Below are 26,052 nucleotides of genomic sequence, written 5' to 3'. Positions count from 1 at the left end.
TAATTGTGTTTGTTGTTGTTACTTCCTATTTTGTTGTGCTGTAGCCTTCAGACAAACTTAATGTCATTCAAAATCCAGTTATGCTGCGGCTCCATCAATAACAGATAAGGCGCATTTTTCTTTTTAGTGTCTGGGAGTTTCTTAAATGTGTCTATTGGAATTAAAAGAATTGTCTGGAGTGGCTGCGATCAGGCCGCTGCCTAACGAATATCTGCACTCTACTGAGTGCACCTTTCCAATTTGATTTCTTAGCTCTTGGATTGAAATCCAGCTACTATGAGATAGCTCTGTTTACCATGCTGTATTCATATTACAATGTTAATCTTTAGACAGAACTGCCCTAAATAAACAGCACGCTAAGCGTTCAAGTTTTGGATTCATTTCAGGTATTGTCACAAAGCTGGTGGCTCTAATCAGTGCAGTTAATGCTGCCAACACTGAAGGGTGTTAAGGAATTACAGTAACCATAATGCACCTATGACACAGTGCACCTGTGCCCTTTAGAGTCATAATATGCTTGGGCCAGGGCTCAGACTGCATGTGGACAGTTGGAGTTTAGAGTTGGAGAAGTGGCCTTGATGCTGAGATGGAAGCAAAACAATAATCTCATGTTGAAATGTCACTCACTTTTATGAGTTAGTGAAATTGCTTGAATGAAAAGTCAATAACAATTCTGTCTGCTGCTGCCAAAGTAAACTGAAAGTCCGTGGGAAACACTGGAAATGTTTGATGCTGTATGGGAAAACAGCCCCAGTGCTCAGTGGATTGTATGTATGTAAGTAACAAGCCATGTCATATTTAATAATTTGTTTTTACACTGTGAAAAATCATGTTACCCATTACTTTATAGTAGTTAATGACTCATTATATGGTTTCCTCTCTTCCGTAATTTACTGAAAACAAAACAATGTTGTTTAATGAGCAGTCAGCCAAAACACTGAGGCTGCTGTTAAACTATTCGGTAACACATATTTACTGAACTGAGCAAAATGATACAATCAGTAAAGTTATTCTTAATTTCTACTGTGAGGCCACACTTGTTTGTTGAAAATGGAAAGTATGCAGTCACTGTGCATAATGCCATGATATTATGGCACTGCTGCTGACTGACATGACTACAGTGTCAGGGCGTCAGTGGTGCATCTTAATGCTGCATCATACAGGAGTTTTTTATTTTTCATGCCCCTTATATAAGCTCCTTCCAACTTTTTCAAACTGTTTTCATTTCCTTTCAGTACAAATAGAGGTCCATGTAATGTACTCTGTCTGATTCAGAATCATTATTGAATCTGCTTATTGTATTCAAACAATTTTGCATCCTGTAAAGATTATTCAGGTTTAGCTTTAAAAGAATACATCACCCCCGCAAATGACCATGTGTACATCAACTGCTTGCCCTGTGTTGCGTTGAATTCCTCCTCACCTGCATGTAGGCAGCCCACAGGGCCATGCAGTTAGTGGGCAGCCCCAGAACGATGACTATGATGTAGAGCGTGGGCTGGAAGAACTGGTCCACCTTACTTTCCACATTACAGAACGAGATGTTGCACATTGTCCTGTGTGGAACACTCTGAGTGTGTTTGTGCGTGTGTGCGGATGGGTGGTGTGTGTTCAGCTACTCTCAGCTCCGAGTGTCCCTCTGTAGTTTCAGTATATCCCTGCTCCAGCAGTTTGACAGTGGCATGCCGACTCTGGCGTACTGCTCGGCTACCACAGAGCTGTCCCACATGGAGCGACAGAAGAAAAGAGAACTGTCATTTCCTGGGAATTTCATGGTTCCTGTTGTTTAAAACACTGTCCTTCTCGCCCAGGGGCCTTGGCATGTCATAATCCTCTTTCACACTTCAAAGGCAGCCCCCGCGTCCCTCTGCATGGAGGAAAAGAGGAGAGGAGAGGAAGGAGCACGGGATAAAATGTGGTGAAATGAAGGCTGCCTTATCGACACTGTGCCAGGCCTCCTGCGCCTGGACAGGACCTCATCAATCTTTTAGAGATTAGAGGTCTGCCAGGTCTACTCTGAAAAGGAGAGGCTGAGCATCAGTGTGTGTCTGAGTGGGTGTGTCTCAAGGTCCTGATGACACATAAAACTCCTCAGGGACGCTCGCACTAAAACACGGGAATGACTTTACAGAGCTTCACCACTCTTGAGCCGAGAGGCCATCTGTTTACTGCTAAACATCTGCAAGAGAGCGACAGACAGACAGACAGACAGACACAGAGAGAGGGAGAGAAGGAGAGTGAGCATTAAGTTATGATGCTTTAAAATTCAAACATCCTACAAAACAAAACAAGGAGAAAAAATTGTTTAGTGTTGTTTGTTTAAGTGGGGAAAAAACAGATTTATTGTATCCATGTTTGTGACCTCTAGCTATTTAATCTATATGCAAATCTTTTGGATCATATAGACTGTATGATCTGTTCCAAGCTCCTCATCAAAGCTGAATTATTCAAACTCAAACAACTCCAACTAACAGAACTACAGTGTTTTAGATGTATTGTGCATTATTTTACACATATTACATTTACAGTTTTGGACATCTTTGCAAAGTGGAATTCAAATGAAAAGATCTTTGGATTTAATATTCAGCCGAACAGCATGAGTCTGTATAACTTAATTCAGAGTTCACTAAATGCAATGTTCTTTGTGCAGTAATTTATATCCTCTGGTGCTCACTTCAATCAGGAATGCAGAATTAGAATCAGAGAGTTTGTCCTTCATTTTGCCTGCCTGCCTTGTCAAATGTCAAGCCCTCATTACACCTCTACCAAAGTCCAAAGTCCACACATTTATTTATTTGTGGCAGCCCACCACAATTAAAACATCTGCCAGCACAAATAGACTTTCTAGTTTTGGAGCTGGACTGTTCATTAGGAGCGCTTTTGAAATATATAAACTATTCGGTTATTTATAGCAGCACACTGTCGGAGCGCAGAGCGTACTTGGGGCAGAGATGGAGCAGCAGGTCAGGCGCTCTAACAGTGAAACTTCTGCTGGGTCTAAATGTTTGTCTCTGCAGCAGCTGCTCCTCTCATCCATCAGTCTGATCTGATAAGTTCTGCTTAGCCACCCTGTGAATCACAAACTGCTGCTGCTAAGGAAGAAGGACTTGTGGAGAGCTTTGCCTGTGCTGTGTTCACAGTCCCACAAAACCTCCAAAATTTAAACACAGGGACACAGAATGATATACAGGGACACACAGTTGTTTGAACAGAAAACAGTTTAGCTGTCTGAATCCACAATTCATTACTACATAGTTTGTCTTTTAATGTGTTTTCAACAGATATTTTCCAATATGTATAATGTGTTTAGAAAGAATTCACTGATTTGGCTATACCCGAACTTTAAGCTCTGTGTTTCAGGCTCATTTCCTGTCTTTATTTGCTGTGCTCTACATTTAGTTAACATATACTTTGAATGCACTGTGGTTTCTAGTCACAAGACTCTGACCTGCAGTTTTAGGCATTTGGTTTGTGTGTTTATTCGAAGTGAATCGAATCCCTCTCACGGTGAAAACAAACCACTCAAAACTGCATGGAATGAGCACACCCTCACGCTCTCAACACATACCGTCAAACCCTTTTCTTCTAATATATTGAATTTTGCCACGATGGGCTGAGATACATTAGAAATGAAAGAAAGAGGCACAGAGAGGAAGACTTCACGCAGCGGGTACAGCGGAACAGGTGAAGTTTATCTGGGTGACATTTGTATAGGGACTGTCTAACATCTGGTATGATAACAGAACATGCTGACACACAGTGCAGGCACTAAAAGACCTTGCACAGAGTGCAAACGGAAAATTCAGGACATATGATAAGCATTATGTAAACCTTCATATAAACATGACCTGAATATGCATGTACAGTAGAGAGAGAGAGAGAGTTTCTGTTTCACTCCTCGATTTCTCACTTTCCACCCTTGGCCCAGTTTGTGTTTGTATATCTTGGATCACCTCAATATTTTTGCATATGGCTGACATGATTCCACATGTGTTTTCAATCACGTTATCATGTTCTGTAAACTGCCCTTTTACAGAGTTTATGTATCTTTCAGCTTCTTTTCATTCTTCTCAGATCAATATATTTTTCAGCCTGAACAGCCAACTGTTTTCATCATCTTTAGCAATACACAATGGTTCATGGAGTCAGAATCTCTCTTACAGAGTGAATGTTTGGTGTAAGTTTATCCTCTGTGGACCATGAAAATCCACAGAAAAGTTCATAGCCATCTGGCCAGTGGCTATCTAGTGTGTTATCTGATCTAAATGTGGCACTAATGGAAGGTCATGTAATCACAGGAATGGACAGAGATTATCTGGGGACCATGAAAGTGTTAGATAAATTTCAATAAAATATGCCAATGCTGACTTCCAGATTACATTTATATGTTACGAAAGTTCTTTCTTAATAACAGTGTGGCAATATAAATGCTGCCTGGATTATGTTTGGAGTGGTTTCTTTGAGGTAAGGAAAGACTACATTCATGTACTGCATAGGCTTCAGAAGGAGGTGGTTGGGAAGGATTGTGGACAACGTATAGAACGCAAGAGCTTGACAGCAGAACTTAAGGTTCCTGTCCAAACACCTGTCTCAAGTTTAAGCAACAAAAGCACTTTGGTCAAGGTTAGAGAAAGATCGTGATTTGGTAACGTTTTCATAAAAAGATTATGAAAATAATGTTGTAGTCACAATGACTGGTTGTGTTGAAAACAACTGAAAAATGTTTGCAGTGATCATTTTGTTGGTACATTCAGTATCAACATTTTTGCAACTTGCCAGGCATGTTAATTAGCAACATTTCCTCATTATGTTAACAGAAAATGTATTTGTTCAGCATTATGTTTAACTCAAAATGTATTTGCTGTTTCAAATTGGCATTTGTACAATTGTACAGGAGACGGTGCTGAATATGTCCATTACAATTTTGTGTAAAAACAAAAATGATGATCTGATGGTGGCAATAAAGGGAGGTTTCTCTGAGGACCATACATGTACATCAAAACTGTCATATGACAATGTATGACAATTATTCATACACTGTCCTAAAGGGTTCATCCTCTGGAGACCATGATGGGCTTAAAGCCCTTGTCCTACTGGACAAAAAAACCCACTAACACCCACTAACATCTTGCTTTTGTTTTTTGTGAGAAACATTACTGTTGGCATTGACTCCAGGGACAAGTGACTCTATACGACTAGTATTAATTGGCTCCAGCTCCAACTGGGTTCAGCACCAGGAAATACTACACCCTGGTGGGCATGTTAATTTTAGCCCACTTGCTGGTTAGACAAATTAAAAATTTAGTGCCGAGTTTGAAAGAGAGAATGAATAAGTAACAGATATAAAAAAGACGTAAAACATTCCGGTTAAAACAGGTTACCAAAAACATTAGAATAGCTCTATTATATGGAAGATGAACCCTGGTGCTGAGGGTTTTTTGTTTTTGGTGTTGCTGTTGTTGGTGTTATTATAGTTGTCTGTGTATCTGACAATTGCTGTATGGCACCCAACGAATTACCTCAAGTACTACTAAATATCTATCTATCAACTTTTTGGGGCCATGAACATGCCCAAAAAACTTGTGGAAATGAGACTGTCAACTGGCTGTGATAAGACTACACCATATCAGCCCAATAATGGTTCAACCCAGCAGATATGGGGTGTTGCGAACAAAAAATTAGCCCTGTGATGCTTTGGTTCATGATCAAAGGTTTTAACAAAGACTGTGATTGCACTGGGCAGCTCCCACTATGAAGCAGGGTAGATTATTGCCAAAGGAAAAGGAAGGCAAACTGTTCACTGTGTTCACTTCCTGGATAAAATCCCAGCAAGAGGCCTCAGAGATGTCTGTCACCAAACATCACAACAATTTAAAAATCTGTGGGGGAAACAGCTTCAGCCCGTGATAAGGTGACAGTCACTGGTGTGGAACAGTACCTTTGGACAGAGCTGACCCAGTGCCATAGTCATACAGACAAACATGAGAAAACGCATATACACACGTGAGGGATTAGTTAAGGTCATTTCTATGATGACCTTGTCAAATAACTCTTTGTTGGTGGAAACATCCCTGTTGATAAGCTGAACCACAACTGGGTTACAACCCTGCTGTGTTATCACACACATCAGCACCACAGTACAAAGATATTTGACTGTTGGATATTTATTAGGTTAACTGTCTTTAGCAAAAAGGTCTCACATTGAAAGTTTAGATTAGTACCATCAACCTCCCACTGACCTCCCATAAACTTTTGTTTGCATTGTCAGCATTCCACATTAAAACTGTGTCCATGTTTCACTGCAGAGACATGCCATGTTGGAGGTAAATTGTCTTGTTTGTCCTTCAAATTCCCTCTTAAGTTTTGTTTGTATTGTTAGAATTCCACATCCAGTGAGCGGTGCCTCAGCTGCCTCCCACAGAAACACTGGCAAGTCTATAAAGGCCTCTTGTGTTTAGCCTTTTAGGGAAACTTCAGTCCTTCTCTCTGATGTGTTTAAGAACCATTTGTGCTTGCTTTTGATTATGTCACACATCCCCCTTTATATTTACATCAACATGTGCATTTGATCCCCAAAATAAAAAACATAAAAGTACCAGAAGACTTTTATTTCTCTTATTTTGTTGAAATTAAAGATATTTCCACTTTAAATTGATGCAGAAAAGGCAAAATGTGTGCAAAAAAATTCACCAGAATGCAGGAAATTATTGATTAATTGATGGATTGATGCTTAACCCTCCAACCTCCCCCTCTTCATACGTGTGCTCCCCAGTGTTGAAACCAAATCCACACTTTGTTCAGATATGGCACTGTCTGTGAAACTGAAAATGCAAAGTCTATTTCACTGTCAGTTTTAATATGACTAGTGGATAAGTATTCTAATCTTGTGTTTTGTTGACCATATAAAAATAATCCTTTACAAGTAAAAGTGTGGCATTAAATGTATTTAAAGTACCATAAATGTTTCCAAAGTACTTAGAGTGAAGAGTTGATATTCACTAATATCTCCAGTTTTGGATATTTTTATCCTTTCATGTGGAGGAGGATAGAGCAAAGGATGAAGAAAAGGAAAGATCCAACGTCAAAAAAAGAAACATGAATGAAAAGATGGAAGGACATAGGACAAAAGATACCAAGGAAAGAGAAAGGAAAAAGGAAAAAGGAAGGGTAATACTTAAAAGTTAAAAAGCTGAATAAACTAAAACGGTATGGTACTTTTAAATTGCAAGAACAGTACTTGAATATACTGTATGTACAAAGATTCTTATTATTTTCAATTTGATGTTTGTAATCAGAGCAACTTTCAGAACATGAACATTTAGGACTTTAAAGACAAGTGAGTCTCAAATCGAAGTGTGTCTCTGCTTCACCCTGCAGTCGCAGCACTTTATCAAAGAGCTGAGATCACATTTGTCACCAATGAACACAACAGAGCGAATCACTTCCTCACCAGATTAAACAGTAGGGCCACATGCTAATGACAAAACCACTGCTAATCAACCTTATCACTTCTCTGTAAAGTGTGCTCTCAGTGTGTGTGTGTGTGTGTGTGTATGTGTGTAGGACAGGGTGTGATGAACTTTTAGTCAGCTCAGGCAACAGTATAGCTACACCCCGTCCATAAGCTACAGAGCAGTAGTTTGTAGTAGTTGTTGTATCTCGCTAAGTGGCATGTTGTCAGTCCTAATTTGCCTGAGCATTATGACTAACACAGTGACATGACTTTGTTTCCCAGTGTGTAGCAAACATCACTTGTGTTATCTTTGTCCACCCTGTCCCCAGAAATGTGGTTTGCTCTGTCAATTACAGATGCTTATCACGCAGAGTTTGCATGCAACGGCAACACGCACTCAACTCTCTGTTGGTGTCGTGGCTTGTGTTCACATGTCTGTGTAGATGTGAATGACATTGTGTGTGTTTGTCCTCCTGGGAGGTTCCCTTTTGCTGTCAGGTCAGTATGCAGCGGCTGACAGGCTCCTCAGCAGTCAAACATTCAGATGGAATCATGACACTCAATCAAAGTCACAGAAGACTGTTGTGTTACACACACACTTGTAAAGTAGTGACTGTTTAGACCTGCACTGCTTTGTCCTTTTTAAAGTTCAGGTACACAACTTGTTTTTAAAGCAGTTTTGCTGTTGTTGTTTAAATTCTCTTTACATCCTGACAATCTATTAATAAATGAAATGCTGTGGGAAAACAACAGGGAAAAATCCAGTATCTGTGGCTGTCACAGGCCTGCAATAAGCCCATCCAATCATTCTCTCTGGATCGAGTGAAATGATTGGATAGCTCACCTGTCTGTCAGAGAGAGGGCATTCCTTTTTGTTGTTTTGCAAATGTAGATGATGTGCACGTTCTCTTGGATGAAAGCCTGATTCAATGGTGGAGAATCCTGCAGAGAAAGTTCCTGTTCCAGTACTGGCAATAACTGCCTACACTGAGTTTGTAGACTGGCAGCTCCTGCCACACAGTCACATCTACAGTACACGCATGAACACGAACACATGCTTGCTCAGATTAACCCCTCTGATCCCACTCTAACATTCACACACAACAGGCCAAGCCTGTTTACACACAAACGCTCAGATGAAACTATAGCAAACAACAAAGTACATCCAGTCCACAACCACAACCAAAACTCATCTTGCTGCCTTGAATCTAAATCATCATCATATTCATTATCATCACAAGTCAGCACTCATATCAGACTGATGTGCAGAGACACACAGACACACACACACATACATACACACACACACACACACACACACAAACACACACACACACACGCCCAACAACAAAACAAGCGCAGCTGTGCAGTTACTGAAAAGTAACCAGAACGCTGAATTTCTGATCATTACCGCCCACAACCGCAAAACTCTGAGAATTTATGCCCGCACAATAATAGAGATGCATTGATTTTGTGTCTTCTCCTGTCCCGCAGGAGAAAACACGTCATTTTATAGGCTATTAATAAAGAGATTCATGGGGTTGTTTGTTTCGTTTCCCTGGTCTCTATGTCTTTTGACGCACTGGTCAGGAATAGCGCTCCTATTTTGTTGTTTTCATTTAGTTTTTAATGAAATAAAGGCTGTTTCATATTCTATTCTCCTCCTCTGTATTTATTTATTTTTCTACCTTTATATGATCATGCAGTGATTGAGGTTAAGGCAAGCCTGGCGCCAGGATGAAGTTACTGAGGGGGCAGTTAAAAATTACAAGGGGGCAAATCTTTATTATGCAACATAGGTTCACAGTGAGTTATAAAGAGCGCGCAGACGTGCGTAATAGTCGCGTGTAATGACAGCTCGTCGCCGGTGAAACACAATAAACTACACGTCTTCTTTCATGTTTGTCTCATGACAGATGGAGCTGACAGACAGACAGACAGACAGACAGGTGGAGCAAGCGGCAAATTGGTATGAAAGCTGGCTCAGGGCATATTCGTCCATTTATGAATAAATATGGAGTGGAAACGCTCATGCATGTGCACCAAGTTCCTGTGTTGACATCCTGTCACTAGGTTACATCTTCTTCTTTTTCTTCTTCTTCTACTGTTTAATGGGGACCCGCGGGACCCAATCCCAATGCAACCCTCTATGTCAGAGTACAAAAGTTACCCGGGCCATGGCCCCCCTGGCCCCCCTGGTTCCGCGGTCTATGAGTTGAGGTAAGCAGGAATATCCTACCGATTTTTTACAACTTCTTCATCCAAAACATTGTAACTTTCTCTTGTATCTGCTAGTTCAGTTCTATCATAGTCAATAATGAGACATGCCTCTAGAGCACATGTGAATACCTGCTCTGAAATAGTACACACCCACCTTTGAGCTCTCTGCAAGACCAACGCTTTGTAAAGTTCATTCTATCTCACAGGACCCCAACTAGGTCCTACACAAGGCTAAGGAAGACAACCTTCATACATGAGGCTGTTTGACTACTGAACTCATCTGTCATTGGCACCAGCCCACCACCCCCAGCCACTGGGCCACCACCACCCTCTCGTACTTAACGGCTTTAAGTTATTCATTATTAGTGAGAGCAGTGAGAGCACTGCAATCAAGTTTAGCACGGAAAATTTACGCCTTTTTACTTCTCCCTTTTTGATGTGTGTGCATGAGTGATAAAGGTGAGAATCCGCCCATGTTTCTGTAACTGTAGAGGAAGTTTAATTTCAGTTAACATGCCTACTTTTGTGTATTTTCAAGTTTGCATCTCGTGCTACATCACGAGATGCGCTCACTTAGATGATCACTTGTATAGGTTATGTTAATTAGCTCTCTTACCATGTCTCATCTTATCGTGAATGGAGAGCTGTTTATTATACTTGTTTATAGGAGAAATTGTTGATGTAATGATTAAAAATTGTAAATGTATATTTTGTATGAATTGAGTTTTGATATTTTTCCTTTGTTAATTTTCAGAACCACTCAAGTACTATCAGTGTTGTAAACTTCCTGCATTTGGAGATGGATACTTGGAGTACTGCCAGTCAGCGGCTGCAGCAACACAAATCCGGCCATCACAAACCCCATCACTTGGGGACCGGACAGCCCCGATTCCCCACCGTATCAGCTACCAGGTTAAACCTGGGGCAGCTGTGGCCAACGGCCTGTCATGACACCTGGCACTTGTTTTTTTTTTTTTTTTTGCTGGCCCAATTTGAGCCACTACAGCTGCTGAACGAATGTTCGCTGGAGAAGGAGGGGGTATTTTTAAATTCTGACTTCTCCAAATTTCCGCCTACTGAGTTACCTTTCTGCATGAAATAAAACCTGACAGTCTGAAGTCCTGAGTGAGTGATGCTGCTTTGTGTTGTTTTCGCTTTGATTTACTAATTTCTTAAGCATTAGTAGTAGCAGTAGTATTTTTAATTCTGGCTTTTCACTCTTGGCCAATGAGCTGACCCGTCCAGGCCTGCGATGTTCTTAAAGGGATAGTGCACCCAAAAATGAAAATTTAGCCATCTACTCACCCATATGCCGAGGGAGGATCAGGTTAAGTTTTAGAGTCCTCACAACACATGCGGAGATCCAAGGGGAGAGGGAGTAGCAACACAAGTTACAGTGTCGCAGTCAGACCTACAGGCTACAATGAGGCTAAAAACAGAGTTCAAATGACGTTTTTCCAAACAACTTTTTATGTCGGGGCTTCAGGACACTTGGATCACTACGGACGAGCAGTATGGAGATATTTTGTGGTTTCAATTATGTGTTTTTGGAGGTTTGAATCTGGGGCGTCGTCAGCCTCCATTAGGTGGAGTTGTGTTGCTACCTCCTCTCCCCTTGGATCTCCGCAAGTGTTGTGAGGACTCTAAAACTTCACCTGATCCTCCCTCGGCATATGGGTTAGTAGATAATGGCTGAATTTTCATTTTTGGGTGCACTATCCCTTTAACATCAGAGGCAATCAGTTGTTTGTGGCTTTCATTAATTTGTCACAAAGTGCTCATTATACCAGTTATCTAAAACAAAAGTCATTATTATATTGATCTGTTTTACAGTAACAGTATGTAGCTGTGTTACCTGCGTCTCAGATGACGGTGGACTTTCTACCCTTAAAATTCAAGTCAAATTAAGATTAAGACACTTTTCTGCTTTTTTACCATAATTTCCCTCCACCACTCTCCCTGTGCAGTCTTGCATGTCTTAAATGGCTCATTTGTCAAAACTCTTTGCATCTCTCTTTCTGGATATATGCTGAAAATGGTTTGTGTTACGTAAGGTACAGTTGTGCAGGAACATACTGTAACTGAAGGTTTGAGGCCACTGTTCATAGCTGGAAAGCAGTTCAAGAGGTTTATTAGTGATTAAGAATTAGGAATGTGTGTGTGTGTGTGTGTGTGTGTACAATGGAAACCTACATCAACCTGTTCTGTGCTGTCCGGTGCAACACAGCAGCGTCTGATCTGCTGCCAGAGGAGATTAGGTCAAGGCAGCTGTGCAGATGACATGCTGGTTATCAACACACACATATACATACACATATAAAGACATGTACTTTCTCTTTCAGATAACACACACAGGTGTTTTCTTTGTCACATAGCCCAGAAAATCTACAAATAACATGCTATAGGACATAATTCCAAACACACAAACATTAGATCTCTCTCCGTCCTTCACTTAAGAAGAACTTTTCTTCCCTTCACTCCCCTGCTGCACTCCTTATTGTTCAGACTCTTGGCTCTCATGGTCTTGATCTAGGTAATTCAACTCTGCATATCACCACTCAACCTGTGTAAACTCCCACAGCAACCAGGAACCATGAGATATGACACAAAAGGCAACAGAGCAACATCACAAGTCTTTAAATATGGTCTTTGATAAGGTTGAGTTGAAGTAATGTGATCAAACATGTCTTGTAATGAGTGAAAGTTATCACCACATGATAACGTACTGTACTTTGTGAGATGTCGTCCAGACTCCACATATGGAGCTCTTTCGTGGACAGGGAAGGAGAATCAGGCTGTGTCACTAATCAGGCTTTTCCAGTAGCACTTTTGGTCGCACTGAATCAAATGATGCTGTGCTGTTTTGCATTTCAGTTGTCAGTTTAAACACGCAAAGCTGTGCCGCACTCAAAATGGACCATTACTGGAGTTGGGCCAAAAGCACGTCCGACAGCAGTGACATCTCGCTGACCACAACCAATCCCTGACGCCCCCCCTTCTCTTCCTCAAACAAGCGTGTGTTGTGAGACTGAACTCATGTTTGTCTGTGCAGGACACCAGAGAGGAGGATATTTTTAAAAGTCTCTGTGTGTTCAGCTTCCAGTACTCTTGTAGCTTCTAACTGAATCTCTGTGTTTTTTTCCAGCGTCCCTGTTTGTACCTCAGATATCTACTTAATTTTACTGTTTCATGTTTGCTTTCAGTTGTATAGGAGTCATGTTAAGTTACTGCTGATGAAAACAAAACTTTTTTTTTTTGTTGCTTCAAAATAAAAGCTTTCAAGCATAATGAAGACTTTATAGGATATGACATGTGTTTATCAACAAATTGGCAGAGTTTTGCCAGTGACTTTTCTTTAGTAAAAACAAGTCTACTGACACCGCAGGGAGGAAGAGTACAATCAGCCACAGCCACAGTGAGATGTTAAATAAGGAGCAGCAGACAACAGGCTCTGTTGTGTGATGGAAAAACACTCACAGCAAAGTAATGGGGGACCTTTAGCCAAGGACCAACCCGCTGCTTGTTGACGTCATCACTCAAGACAAACACATTATCAGTTACAGACACACCTCTAAGCAGGTAGTCCTATTGTAATGGTGACGCAAATCCCTGGCACGCTGGACAGAACATGTTTGAATGTTTCTAAATTCATTTTAGTGCCAATCAGATTACTTAGTTACTTACTTGTATGTTTAACTGGTATAAGACTACAACCACAGCTCTGTGATGTTGAAATATCATGGCAAAATTGCCATGGCCATAGTGGCTACCACTGGATCTTTTGAAGTAGATTATTGACATTTTATAAATGAACTGATAGGTTACTGGTTTTGTTTTTATGGTAGAATATCCCTTTAATTGTCTGGTTTTGTAAATTGTTCTGTGGCCATGCAGGAACACTTCAGACTGTGGAGCCAGGAGGGAAGACGACACAAACAAGAGCTTGACCTGAGTCTCAGAAAACGGAAACACCAGGGTCAGTAATGAGTACCCTGTTAGAAAGATATAAAAGAGGACTCTGTGTGTGTGTGTGTGTGTGTGTGTGTGTGTGTGTGTGTGTGTGTATTGTACTTCAGTGTCCAAACTGAATTTCCGACCTTGAGAGCAAAGACATTTTTGGAATGTGAGGTGTGGTCCTCACTCCTTGATAAAGCTCTTTGAAGGTTAACAGTTATTTCTGGTGTATTCTAACTCAGGTCTAATTTTTATTGTTTTGGCCATTATTTCCATCAGATGTGTCTACTTTTTTATACATTATTCCTTCCCCATCTTACTTCTGACTTACTTTTAGTGATGCTGCCACATTTCCAGGTCTCAGTAGTTCAGTTGGCAGTATCTGTGTGGCTGTTTGCCAAACATTCCTGTTGACAGTCAAACAGTGGAAGCAGGAAGACGGTAATGCTACACTATCAAACATGTCAACACATCTCTTACAACTCGGTCACTTCCAGGACACACACACATGCACACATACACAAACACAGAGCTTTGCTGTGGCAGCTATTTTAGATTTAGTCCTAGCCTTTAGACACAAATGCTCATGAAATTTAGCCATTTTGTCCTTTATTGTTTTAGTCTAGTTTTAGTAAATGGCAACTCTAAATCTTTTAGTCCGATTTTAGGGAACAGAAATTGCATTTTATTCAACTTTTAGTCATTACTTTTAGTCATTTTTTTTTTCTTAAACTACTCTCATTAGACTGAAACAGGTATCAGAAATTGGAATTAAGCTGCCAGATTGTAGAAAGTATTGAAATTTAATTTTTTCTACAATTACAAATAATTTCTGCACACTTACAAACTTGCATTTCTCCAGCAGAGTTTTTGACAGGATGATTTACGAGCTCAAACACAGTGATCATCGTTTGACAAGCTCATCATCTCAAACTTTGAGACCAGCAATTACTAATGGTGACATCTCGGCAACTATTTGTACCCAGGTTCATTGTAATCTCTGATTTATTGATCTTACTGTTAAGAAGTAGAAAAGTAACTTTATTTCAGTCTGAATTCCTTATAAATATGCAACATGTTAGGCTTAAACTCATGTCCTCTCACAGAATCCGCTCACTCTGCTGTGATTCATCAGTTAAAGAGCAGAGTTAGCTGCTAACAGCCACCATTGCAACCAACAAACTCTACAAATCCATTCAACAGCTCCACTGTCCACACAGCTGCTTTTTTTACTGCCGATTTACACCTCACAACTCGTGCTAACAGCTGACGCTGCTGTGGTGTAACTTTTTTGCGGGCTAGCAAAGCACTCACTATTACTGGCATTTACAATCCTGCTGGTGTTTCTATTTCATACCATTTATACGGCATTACAAAATAATAATTACCATCATGGCTGTTCTAGGCTTTCTAGTTATCAAAATTTTTCTATTACATTTCATGAAGTCATTTATCGTTCTATCCGTTTATCCTATCACTCTGAATGTCTGATAGTCCGCCTGTAATATTTTAGTCCCTTCTCATCTCGTCAACGGAAATTAACATACACTTTGTCATGGTTTATTATCAAAGATCTAGTTTTTAGTTTGTCAATGTCTTGTCTTCGTCATGGAATAAAAAGTCGTTGATGAACATTTTCCGTCCTAGTTTTCGTAAACGAAAGTTACACTGCACACACACACACACACACACACACACACACACAAAATCCAGTAAACTCAGTACCATCAATCAAATCTCAAAACAGTTGAAAACATTCCAAAACAACGATAATGTCAGGCACAAGCAGTATTACTGAGAGATATATAAGGCACATGCAGTGGGCACTATGGTCACAGGGGAGTTTGAGGGGAAATTACACTCATTAAAAGGCAGCACATCCGTTTTCCCATTCCAAGTGCTGCCGTCATTAATGACCCCGCACAGTTTAGTTCAGGAGTTCTTTGATATTTGAACGCTGATGGCCAAATGACTGACGTTATTCTCTGAGCCTTGTGACCAACCCTCATTAACAGCATCAGTAACATTTGAGGGTTGACCCCCAGGGTGTCATCACGCCCACACATCCTTTCCTTTGGCACAAATAACAGTGGAAAAATTTCCTTTACTGCATATTTGGTTTGTTTAGATTTTCACAGCGTGATTATAGATGAACCAAACGCAAGTCACACAGAGTCACAACCAACTTGTTTAGGCAAGTTTAGGTGACCTGTTGGGTGCCAGCTTGGAGATTTGGCAGCAAGGATAGAAAACAGATGTGATTCCAGTCACTGCAACTTTACTGAGCATGATGGATAGGTCAGGGCTGCTTTTAACTTTCTGTGTGTGGTTCATCTGATGCAAACAGCTGTGATAAAATTCTCACAGGCCAAATTATTTTTTCTTTCACTCTCCCCTCAAGTCTCTGTTGCCCTTTTAAAAGTCTCTCTTGCTCTCTTGGAGAAACAATACGGACAAGAGCCTGAGCTACAGCCAGACAGTCACCAGACAACAGGATCGCAGGGGCCAGATGCATAAAGCTCTGTTTAGATTCACAAATAAAACTGTGTGTATGCAGAAAGACAGAAATATGCACACACATTCTTTTTGTCAGATTTATAAAGCTGTAGGTATGCATGTTTTTGTTTTAACAATCTCAATCATTGTGGAGCCGGGTGTACATGCAAGAACCTCATTTCCACATGCACAGGTCACCATAAACCTAATCTATACCCCCAAACAAGTGTTTGTGTATGGATACTTGTGCCCCTCCACCATTCATTAGACCTGTCAATGAGAAGTACGGTAATGAAGAGACAATTTAATAGACTGTCACATCACAAGGTTCTCAAACAGTGCCAGAGCAGCTGTCATTGCGCACGGCTGTGGATATTCGTGGCGTCTGCATCACTATCTCATCGTTTCTGCAAACCCTCATCACAGTAAAATCTCAATCTTCATGATTCAGGATAAAATTAAATGTTAACAGGGAGATGACTTTTAAGATGTAAATAAAAAGAAATAACCTTACTCGTGAATGATTTCAAATGAACTTATGAATGTGTCTTTCATTGACATTTTACAAAGCGCTATGTGGCCTGCAAAAATAATAACAATACATGAAATTGGCAGACAGTGTTGCCAATCTCTCAACTTTAATCTCCTCCTCATCATATTATCCACAGTTATCTCAGCTACAACCGTGTGTATGCTGGTCTGAAGAATGCATGAGGTGTGCACATTCTCTCCGCACATTCTTCTTTATAAATACCAGTTTATGTGTGGGAAAAGACGTACGTATGTTTGTGTGTGTGTGTGTGTGTGTGTGTGTGTGTGTAAGCATTGTTTATACATCTGACACCTGATGTCAGCAGGGTCACTATGGGGCCTTGTTGACCCTCTCTGGTTAGGCCCACTCATGTTCCTGAGCTCAATCTCCCAGCATTTATAACACTTTAGATACTTTTGATAATTTCATCAGGAGTCTTTTAGCATGTGCTGAGGTTATTCAAATAAGTTTTCACTGCCGGAAAGATCAAACTGGGCTGTCTATGCAGTAGAATGGTGCAAATACTTTTGAATTTGGTGATATATGACCAGAGAAAACAGAGAAAAAAAGGGCTGTGACATTTGCCTTTCCTCAGATAGAGATAGAAACCTACAACTACCAGAATGCACTGTGCCGCACCAGACCAATTAACACTCCCACTGGTAGGTGATGCAGTGCAAGTCATCAGGTTTGACACAGGAAATAATATGGCAGCTGGCTGGTAACAAATGATCCTGAATTACAGGTAAACGATAAGCTAAAAAATGTTTCTTAAAATAGCTGAGAAATGAAGCTCTCGCCAAAGTTCGGTCAGGAAGACAATACTCATGCTCAGGCTCTAAGTTTTCTTTCTCACCCTGCCTTTCACTCTTTGCATGAATGCTCACTCGCTATCTCTAGGTGTCATTGTTCAGGTCTGTCAGTTGAGTTGTTGAGCTGTTTTTCAGCAGCTCTGTCAGCCCATCATCTTACTGCTCCTTGTTTTAAATCTGGTTCTCTCTCTGACGTAGTTCTTTTTGCTGCAGTCGTGCGTGCCCTTCACCTAGTCTTTACAAATTCATCAGCCTCATCCAACGCCTCAGAGTCAGCAGCCACCACCACAACCACCAGTGTATGGACTCCCTTGGGGGATTTATCTTGCTGCTGCTCAGATGTCCCTCGATCTCAAAATATCTCCCTCTGGTGTCCAAAAAAAGTCCACAGACTTTTGTTAAATCTTGATCAGCAAAAATCATCTGTTAATCTGTACACTCTGTCTCGATCTGCTTCTATACTCTTTCTGTCTGCATTGGTGGGCATACAAAAATGTACAATGTACTTCGAGCAACAACAGAGACAATTTGAGCTGAGAGGTGAGCAGGGAGATCAGGGTGCTAGTAAGATGGAAGGAAGTTTCCCACAGTTCATCTACACATACTGCCTGCAATGTTATGAAACAAAACTGGTTGAAAATTGAGAAAGTAACCCTTTAAATTCATTATAATCTAGTTTACCTTTAGAGTGCACCAAGGACTCAGCCTTGAAGGTTAGAAAAAGAGACATGTTGTGTCACCCCACTGTAACCTGCTCTCTGTGCTGCAGTATAGCAGCCGGTTGATGACGTGTCTGTTCACTGACCTGTGGGGCTGCTTTTGGGATTTCAAGTAAACCAGATGACGTCAAACTTTCTCTGTGAGGCCCTTCCATTAGCCATGTCAAAATGTTTGGCAACAGTACTTCCCCAGCAGTCTTATTTATCAAGAACACTCCTCAGTCTAAGCTCATCCTCGGTGATTTTGTTGGTTTATTCAATTCAAACAACCCAAAATACTTTTGTGTGACCTGTTTGTTCTGAGTGACGGTGGGTCCCATCAGACCTCCAGCACTGTCACTGTACACTCAGTGTTGATTGTGTTTATCTGCTCATCTGTCTGTGCAGAAGACTCACCAGTTTGTGGTGTTCTCATCTGAACAGCTAAATGAATAAATGAATCAAACCCTGACGAGTGACTGTGATTGAGTTTTATATCTGCTCTTTAATTCAAAGCGCTCCCTGTATCACATTAGGAGCAGTCATTTCGGACTCATTGGAAAAGGCAAGCCTCACCCTGCAGCACTCCGCTGTTTATCCAGTAAGTGAAATGGACTGTAATTGTCTACAAACAATGAGATAATGGTTTTGAGTGCTCTGTAATAGCTGAGATGGACACACTTTAATTCAGTCAGCACCAAATGAAAGTGCTTTAAACTGTTCTGGAGTCTAATTAAAAATTAATAAATACGAGCATTTTAGTTTCCCAGTTTATGAGATTTACACCAACAAGTAAAACAAATACTGTTCACCAGAGACCCAGGCACTGCCACACACCACTGTTATGACATTTTCAGTCATCGTGACAACCAAGCACCTGTCTTCCAACCAGAAATATATAATTGCTGCCTATTCTCTTTGGTACAGTCCTGAAGGTCTCCACCCTTCAGGATATCCTGGTTAACATATAATTATAACTGTATTATAAGAGGGGTAAAATAGGACTTAAGGTATCATTTTCTCTTTTAATTACCTATACTCTCCTTTATTTGTATTTTTGTTTAAAATGATCCTCTAGTCAACAAAGTCAGGTACTGGAATGTTAATATATCAGGGTTCAAGGTTAATTGTTGCCACCTGAAGGAGAAAATTGTGCTGGATGAAAGGAATACGGATATTTTCACCCAACATGTAAATCTGTGTGAGAGGAAAAAATCTGCACATCTGCTGATTTGCACATGAAAATAATGTAAAAATGCTTCACACAGTGAAATTAATATTCTATATACCCAGCCGGGGCTGGTGCTTTCCTACCAGGAACCTCTTCAAACTGTCTGCCGGGGATTGCAGCACTCCTAAGACAGCGGGGAATATTCTGTTATTGAAAATGTCAGTTCAGTGGTAGTTAATGCTCAGAGAGGAGGGTAATTTCACCAACTCTCCTGGGGACTCAAACTGGCAACCCTCTGGTCACAATCCTTCCCTTGGGATAAGGCTGCTGAGACTGGCACATTTTGGAAAAAAGAATAAAACATTTAGATCTACTGAGGATTGTTTAAGGCGGAATGTTATGGTCCGGAGGGGAATTAAAAGAAATTATGAGAAATATTGGTACAGGGTGAAGGGTGCATCATTTTCCCATCCTAGCTGAAAAGTTTGGTTTGACAGGCACTGCCACTGTTACACAATGATGGTGGTGAGGACTGAAATCTCAGAGAAGCCAAACTGATCTCCAGTGTACTAGTCTCCAGTCTTACACAAAAGTAACGCATTGCAGTAATAAGTCACTTTTAGCAGTACTCTCTCTCCGGTGCTGCCATAGCTGCCCGGCACATAGGGAACCAGAAGGTGGGTCCTCCAACTCCAGTGTATGAATTTGCGCTTGTGATGTACTCGCATGCCATTCCGTTTGTTGTGCTTACCTAAATGTTTTTTTTATTTTGTTTCATATCATAGGCCCACAAATATTTATAATTATTAAACGTTTATTTAAAGCTGTCTAGACTATTTAATTGTTCTATATCATCACGCTGCTTTTAATATAAGCAGGGGATTTTAATACAAAGTGGTAACATGCATGAATGGGTCAGACCTGCGCAGCACTGGATTTAAAATGAACTGTAATAAACTGGAGCTTCTGTGCTTTGGTTACCTGCTGTGGAACAACATGACCTTCATCCGTTTAAGACGAACATTAGTTCTTCTGAGCTCATTTTGGTGAAAGTGCCGCAAAAATAATGTAATCAGTAACTTATTTCTCTACACAGAGAATAAAAATGTAATGTGACTTTTTACATTTAAATGACGGTAAGTAGTGATATGTAATATATTATGTTTTGTGAGTTACTTGCCCAACACTGCTGGCCTCTATGTTTTCACACCAAAAAGGTCATAACAGAGTTTTAAAGAGAGCTTGTACTGTTTCAGTCAAACTGACTGGGAGCTGCAGTATGTCATTTTCATCTGGCTGTGTGTCACTGATTATTACTTTTTATACAACCCTCTGTGTATATTTCACATCTGGGTCATGACTTGTACCCAGAGCAGACACATTTTTCTATAAAATTGACATATTTAGTGGAGTACGCTACCAATAAATACAGTCCAGTCTGCTCTCATCCTCGTCTATCATATGCTCAGTCCGTGATATCATCAAAGGGAACATCTAAAAGGAAAGTTCAGTTATGCAAAGTTTTTTAAACTAATCACGTCTGAATAAATGATTGCTGCCATCGATGGGTGAGAGTGTGTGTGAACGAGAGGCAAAGCACGTAGATAAACGAAGAATATAAATGCAGCCTTAAACCAATTGGTTGTTGATCTTTATGCAAGGGTTACTGACTTCCTGTCACGTGAGCAGTAACAGTACACTTTTTTGCAAGTCAATTCTTGCACCCTTATCATCTATATTAAGCAATTATGTGTACTCTGGTCAAAATGTACCTTTAAGCACTAATATAATTGTTAAGCTGTACTGAAAACATCTGTGTACCACCCTTTTCCTTTTTTTTCTTTTTTGTTTTTTGCATCTTCCATTTTGTCCCCAGTTCTTCTTAGTGCTAACTCTCACTCTTGGCCTGAATAAACTGTAACATGAAACAAACCTTATCCCTCACTGGGGACTGGCCAATGTCACAACAGCTCAAAAATTCCAAAGCCCCTTTAGTTCAAGTTTCGGTCTTTGAAAACACACACTCCCTGCAGTTAGACAATCATCAGAAAAAAATGTTTGTTAAATATGTACATGATTTTGTAGCAGGTATGTTGTGGTGAATGTGAATATATTGTTAGATTCAGGCACAAAAAACACTTGTTTATAGTTAGGAAAAGGTAGTGTTTTCACACCCAGTTTTGGTGGCACAGAAGTTGATGGATATATATCTTATACATATTGGTTCGCTGGCTCAAACTCAGCTGGGAAAATGAAACTTACCATATGTTGGGAAGAACAGGACATTGAAGCAATGGGTGTTTGTTTTTGGGATAATGGGCTGTCAGAGAAATGGATTTTCGATCCAGTGGAACATTTTTGGGTTTAATGGGGCTTCAGAATTTTGAGGTGTAGGACCAATGGCATGGCATCACCTCACTGGCTTCCCACTTGTACATTTTTAATTGTGTGTACATGAGTAGATGCCAAACATCTATGATGCATTTTGCGTCTGATATGAGGAAAAAAAAATCTGTGAAAAATGTATTCTCCTGCACCTCTCTTTTTGGCTACACTGCAGCAAGGCAAAGCGCCAGCCCTAAAGGGACCAAAGTCTGTTACTGTCTGAATGACTGATGAAGTTACACCATTGGTCGTGAGAGTGTTTGTGTTTCCCCATTGGTCATTGCTCTTTCAAGGTGAAAAGCTGCAATGATGATTCAACTGTTAATGTCTTCGCCTTCGATCGACTAATACAAAAACAGTTGTTGTTGCTGCCCAATCCTATATTAACAGAGTGTTGCCAGTTTGATGCATGTGTTATAGGACAAATAGCTCAGTGTGTACTGTGAGTGTAACAAGTGTGTGGTTGAGTATGAAAGAGAGAGAGAGAGAGAGAGAGAGAGAGAGAGAGAGAAAGAGAGAGAGAGAGAGACAGTGACAGTGGATGCCCTCAGAGCAAACAGGTGTTGGTGATGAGAGCAGAGAAGAAATTAGCAATAAAGTTGTCTAGTGGTAGTATATGTACCGTGCAGGTTTCAGTTTGTGTATGAATAAATGCTGCAGCTCCTGAAGACTCAAGACCCCGCTGTGCTTCCCAGCCACGGTCTGTAAGCTGAAGCAGAAACATTATGTTGCTATGTTTCCTTAAGAGACCCGTGGGACCACCAGAGATCTCAGCCACCATTACCGTCTTTCAAAGGCTGTAGTAGGATATTTGTATCATATGAAACTAGAGGACCAGAGGAATCCATCGGTACCAACCACATCTTGCTAGCTTGTCAGAGGGAGGGTTGAATAACGCTTTAAAGTTCGCTAAATTTTGGTGAGGGAAAAACTGCCATGGCCATTTTCACAGAGGTCCCTTCACCTCTCACCTCAAGATATGTGAGAGAAAGTGGATTCTATTTGTACACAAGTCTCCCCTTTACAGACATGCCCACTGATACTAGTCTCGTGTAGTTCGGGGCACACTGCATACTGGGGTCCCTAAACAGTCTTGTAATTGCATTACTGGAATTACTGGAAAGCTGAGACTCTACTCTAGCCCTACTATATTCATGTGTTTGCTCCTATAGCCACTTAAATGTAGTGAGAACATTTTTTTGAAACAGACATCACTGTATAAAATGACTTATTTTTACCTGTAGGATAATCACATCATTTTACAATCACAAACCAGAGAATCTACAAATATCACATCACAGCATGGATTGTTCTATGGTGTTCCTCAAGGTCTTGGTGTCTTAATGTGGTATTTTTGGTGAGATTTTTGACCATTTTTATTGATTCAAGAGTGGTCAAAAATACTTAAATTTGGCATCAAAACTTTGTAACAAACGTTGTTGCTGCAACAACAACTTATGAGACATATTTGAGGAAGGTCTAAGCTCCTATAGACTCTCAACTATAAAGGTCTGAATAGGCTCCAATCCAAAAAAAATTTCATTACACATTTATGACTAGAACAACTTGACACATAGTGCTAAACTGCATCTGAAATTAATCTTCAGGTTCCCTTCTTTCAGATGTAGATGGTAGATGTATACCACTTCTATGTGACAGATACTGTTGATATGCTATCTCCCTCTAAAGATTCCCTGCCCTGGGCTTTGATAAATTATAGCAGTCCTTAATTGACTCAAATATAGCTTAACCAACCATCCATCCATCCATCCATCCATCCATCCAAAGCCTGGTCGCAAGGGCATCAGGCTGAGCAAAGTATGCCAGACGCCCCTTTCCCCAGCAATGCTTTTCAGCTCCTCCTGGGGGATTCTGAGGCGTTCCCAGGCCAGACGAGATATGTAATTTCTCCAGCGAGTTCTGGGTCTACCCCAGGGCCTCCCACCAGTTGGACATGCCCAGAACATGGGATGGGCCCTGGAGGCATCCTGATCAGATGCCCGAACCACCTCAGCTGGCCCCTTTCGATGGGAAGGAGCAGTGGCTCTATTCCGAGCTCCCCCAGGACGTTAGAGCTCCTTACCCTATCTCTAAGGCTGAGCACGGCCACCCTTTCGGCTCATTTTGGCCACTTGTATCCACAATCTCATTCTTTCAGTCATTACCCATTGCTCATGACCATAGGTATACTGAACTAGCATATTATATGACATGATGACCTATAGTCACTCGTCTTCTGCTCAGTTCTGACCATTTTGTCACAGAACTGAGCAGAAGAGCTTCTCCAAAAGAAGACGGAGAAAATGTGTTGTTCTGTTCCTCATGGTCCACAGGAATGTAGACAGAACAACAGGGACAGTTTGGCTGATGGAGGAAAGGGGTGGATGTGGATGTTAGTTTCAGCAGCCAGCCACTGACAGCTACAGAAGGATGCAGCCGCCTCCACAGTTCTTACTGAAAGCACGGATGGTTTGATTCCCTTCAGTGTTTGTTCTCTGTTTATCACAGCTCAAGCTGGATGATATCATTTTCACAGAAGCCACATGTACTGTATATATAGAATGAAAGATATTGGATGAGTTATGTATTTCCCACAGATTTAAAGCACATTTAGTGGGCCAACATGTCATCTCACCAGTATAGCTCAGCCACTCCAATAGAATCTGTTTATGCTCATACAGTTTGTACAAAAATAGCAGTGAACAAAGCACTCTGAAGTAACACCATGTCTACACTGGAGGCTCTCAGATATAAAGACCAAGCAGCTTCAAATGTAGTCATGTTCTACTTTTGCTTTACACACGACAGCAGCAGAACAAATGCACCACTGTAATCTGAGTGCTGTTGTGTTGCTTCAGCTACACAGGCAGTATAGAGTTAGCCCCGTGCATATCTGATATGATATCTGCAATAGGATATCTTACTGGCTGTGACAGTCTGGCCAATGAAATCTGAGCAGTGTCTGTCACCAACTAGTGTTGCTCAGAGTTTTATCTGCTGTTATTTTTATTTAAGTAAATAGCCTCAATTAAATAAAGAATGATTGATGTTAAGGGGGAAACAGTCATTCCCCAGCCTGTAAATGCTAGGAAAGTGCTGTTTTTAAACTCAAGAGTCAAGAGACACTATTATATTTACTATAGATATGATTAATCAAACTTATCATGATATCAACACCCTACAGCCATTAAAACTATGATGTGATGAACTAGCATGTTTTAGTGAATTCCATGCATTTTCCAAGACTCAACGCCATTAGCGTTTGTTTTGACAGTGTGCTATAATGTTATCACACAGGGATTTGCAACCTCAAGAACTACAGGTCCTTAGAGACTCACAGTGTTTTAACCAATGGCTAAACAATCGAACAGTGTTTGGATAAAGTCTTTCCATTTTGTTTAACCAGACACAGCCCGGAAATGGCCATTGCCAAACCCACCAGACTGACTACTCTAAGCCTTCTTGCTAACACAGTTTACAAGCTGATGTACTTTACAAGGCTTCATTATTTCCTTCGGAGAACTAATAAAATGGTTAAGACCACTCCAAGAAGTAACCTGAATAATGAGTACTGAGTAACCTCAGAATTATTCAACCTGGACCTAATTTTCCCATGTTTTTGTGTCTAAGGGACTTGTAGGAACAACAATTTCTGAAATTGGTCCAGTAAGCGTCAAAATGGGCAGCAATGTAACCACTTTTTACTGTCAATGTACGTCCACTATTAGTGCTTACTTTTGCCACTGGCATACTGAGATTATTATTTTAAGTGTCTGACAACATTATGGAAAGGATCGCTGCAGAGATAGACCTTTTTGTTAAAGAGTAAGATCCTTTTTGTTTAACCAGATACAGCTCCAAAATCACTACTGACAAACCCACCAGACTCCATTTAATAAAACAGTAATTTTAGCGTGTATAGAGCCAGCGTCATTTTCACATCTAACCGTGTGGATTAAGGATTTATTTAATCCAAACCAAAGGTGGTCAGCTGTCAGTGACAAAAAGAAGCACTTTTAGTGGACGTAAATCGACGGTGCAAACATGTTCTGAGTGTTTACATTGTAGACTTATTCGCTCAATGCTGGACCAATTTAAAAGAACGTTGTTCCCATTATTCACTTACACACTTACACATGGGAAAATAGGATCCATGTTGAAAAATACCCTTTAACTCTGGAATTTTAAGTTAATTTGACGTGCAGAAAGCCACACAGGAACTGCTCAGCATGATTTCCCCCTCAGCATATAAGGATGTGACGTTTTGCGAGCGTTCCCACAGAAGACAAGAATTGTGTAAATGCTTTTTTTGATGAGGAAAATAAAGTGAG

At 40.6% G+C, this 26,052-nt stretch overlaps 1 protein-coding gene across 1 annotated transcript in view; it reads right to left on the bottom strand.

Annotated features, from left to right (window-relative positions):
- Positions 1–26,052, bottom strand: part of gpr4 (G protein-coupled receptor 4) — a 79,207-nt gene that overhangs the window by 9,781 nt on the left and 43,374 nt on the right. Inside the window, exon 2 of the mRNA XM_033630278.2 lies at positions 1,424–2,179. Coding sequence (XP_033486169.1) covers positions 1,424–1,552 — 129 coding nt within the window. The 5' untranslated portion in view covers positions 1,553–2,179. The remainder of the gene's footprint in view (positions 1–1,423; positions 2,180–26,052) is intronic.

Source organism: Epinephelus lanceolatus, chromosome 4 (assembly GCF_041903045.1).
Source record: "Epinephelus lanceolatus isolate andai-2023 chromosome 4, ASM4190304v1, whole genome shotgun sequence".
In the NCBI taxonomy this organism is placed as follows: domain Eukaryota; kingdom Metazoa; phylum Chordata; class Actinopteri; order Perciformes; family Serranidae; genus Epinephelus; species Epinephelus lanceolatus.
This window is presented reverse-complemented; position numbering and strand designations above follow the sequence as displayed.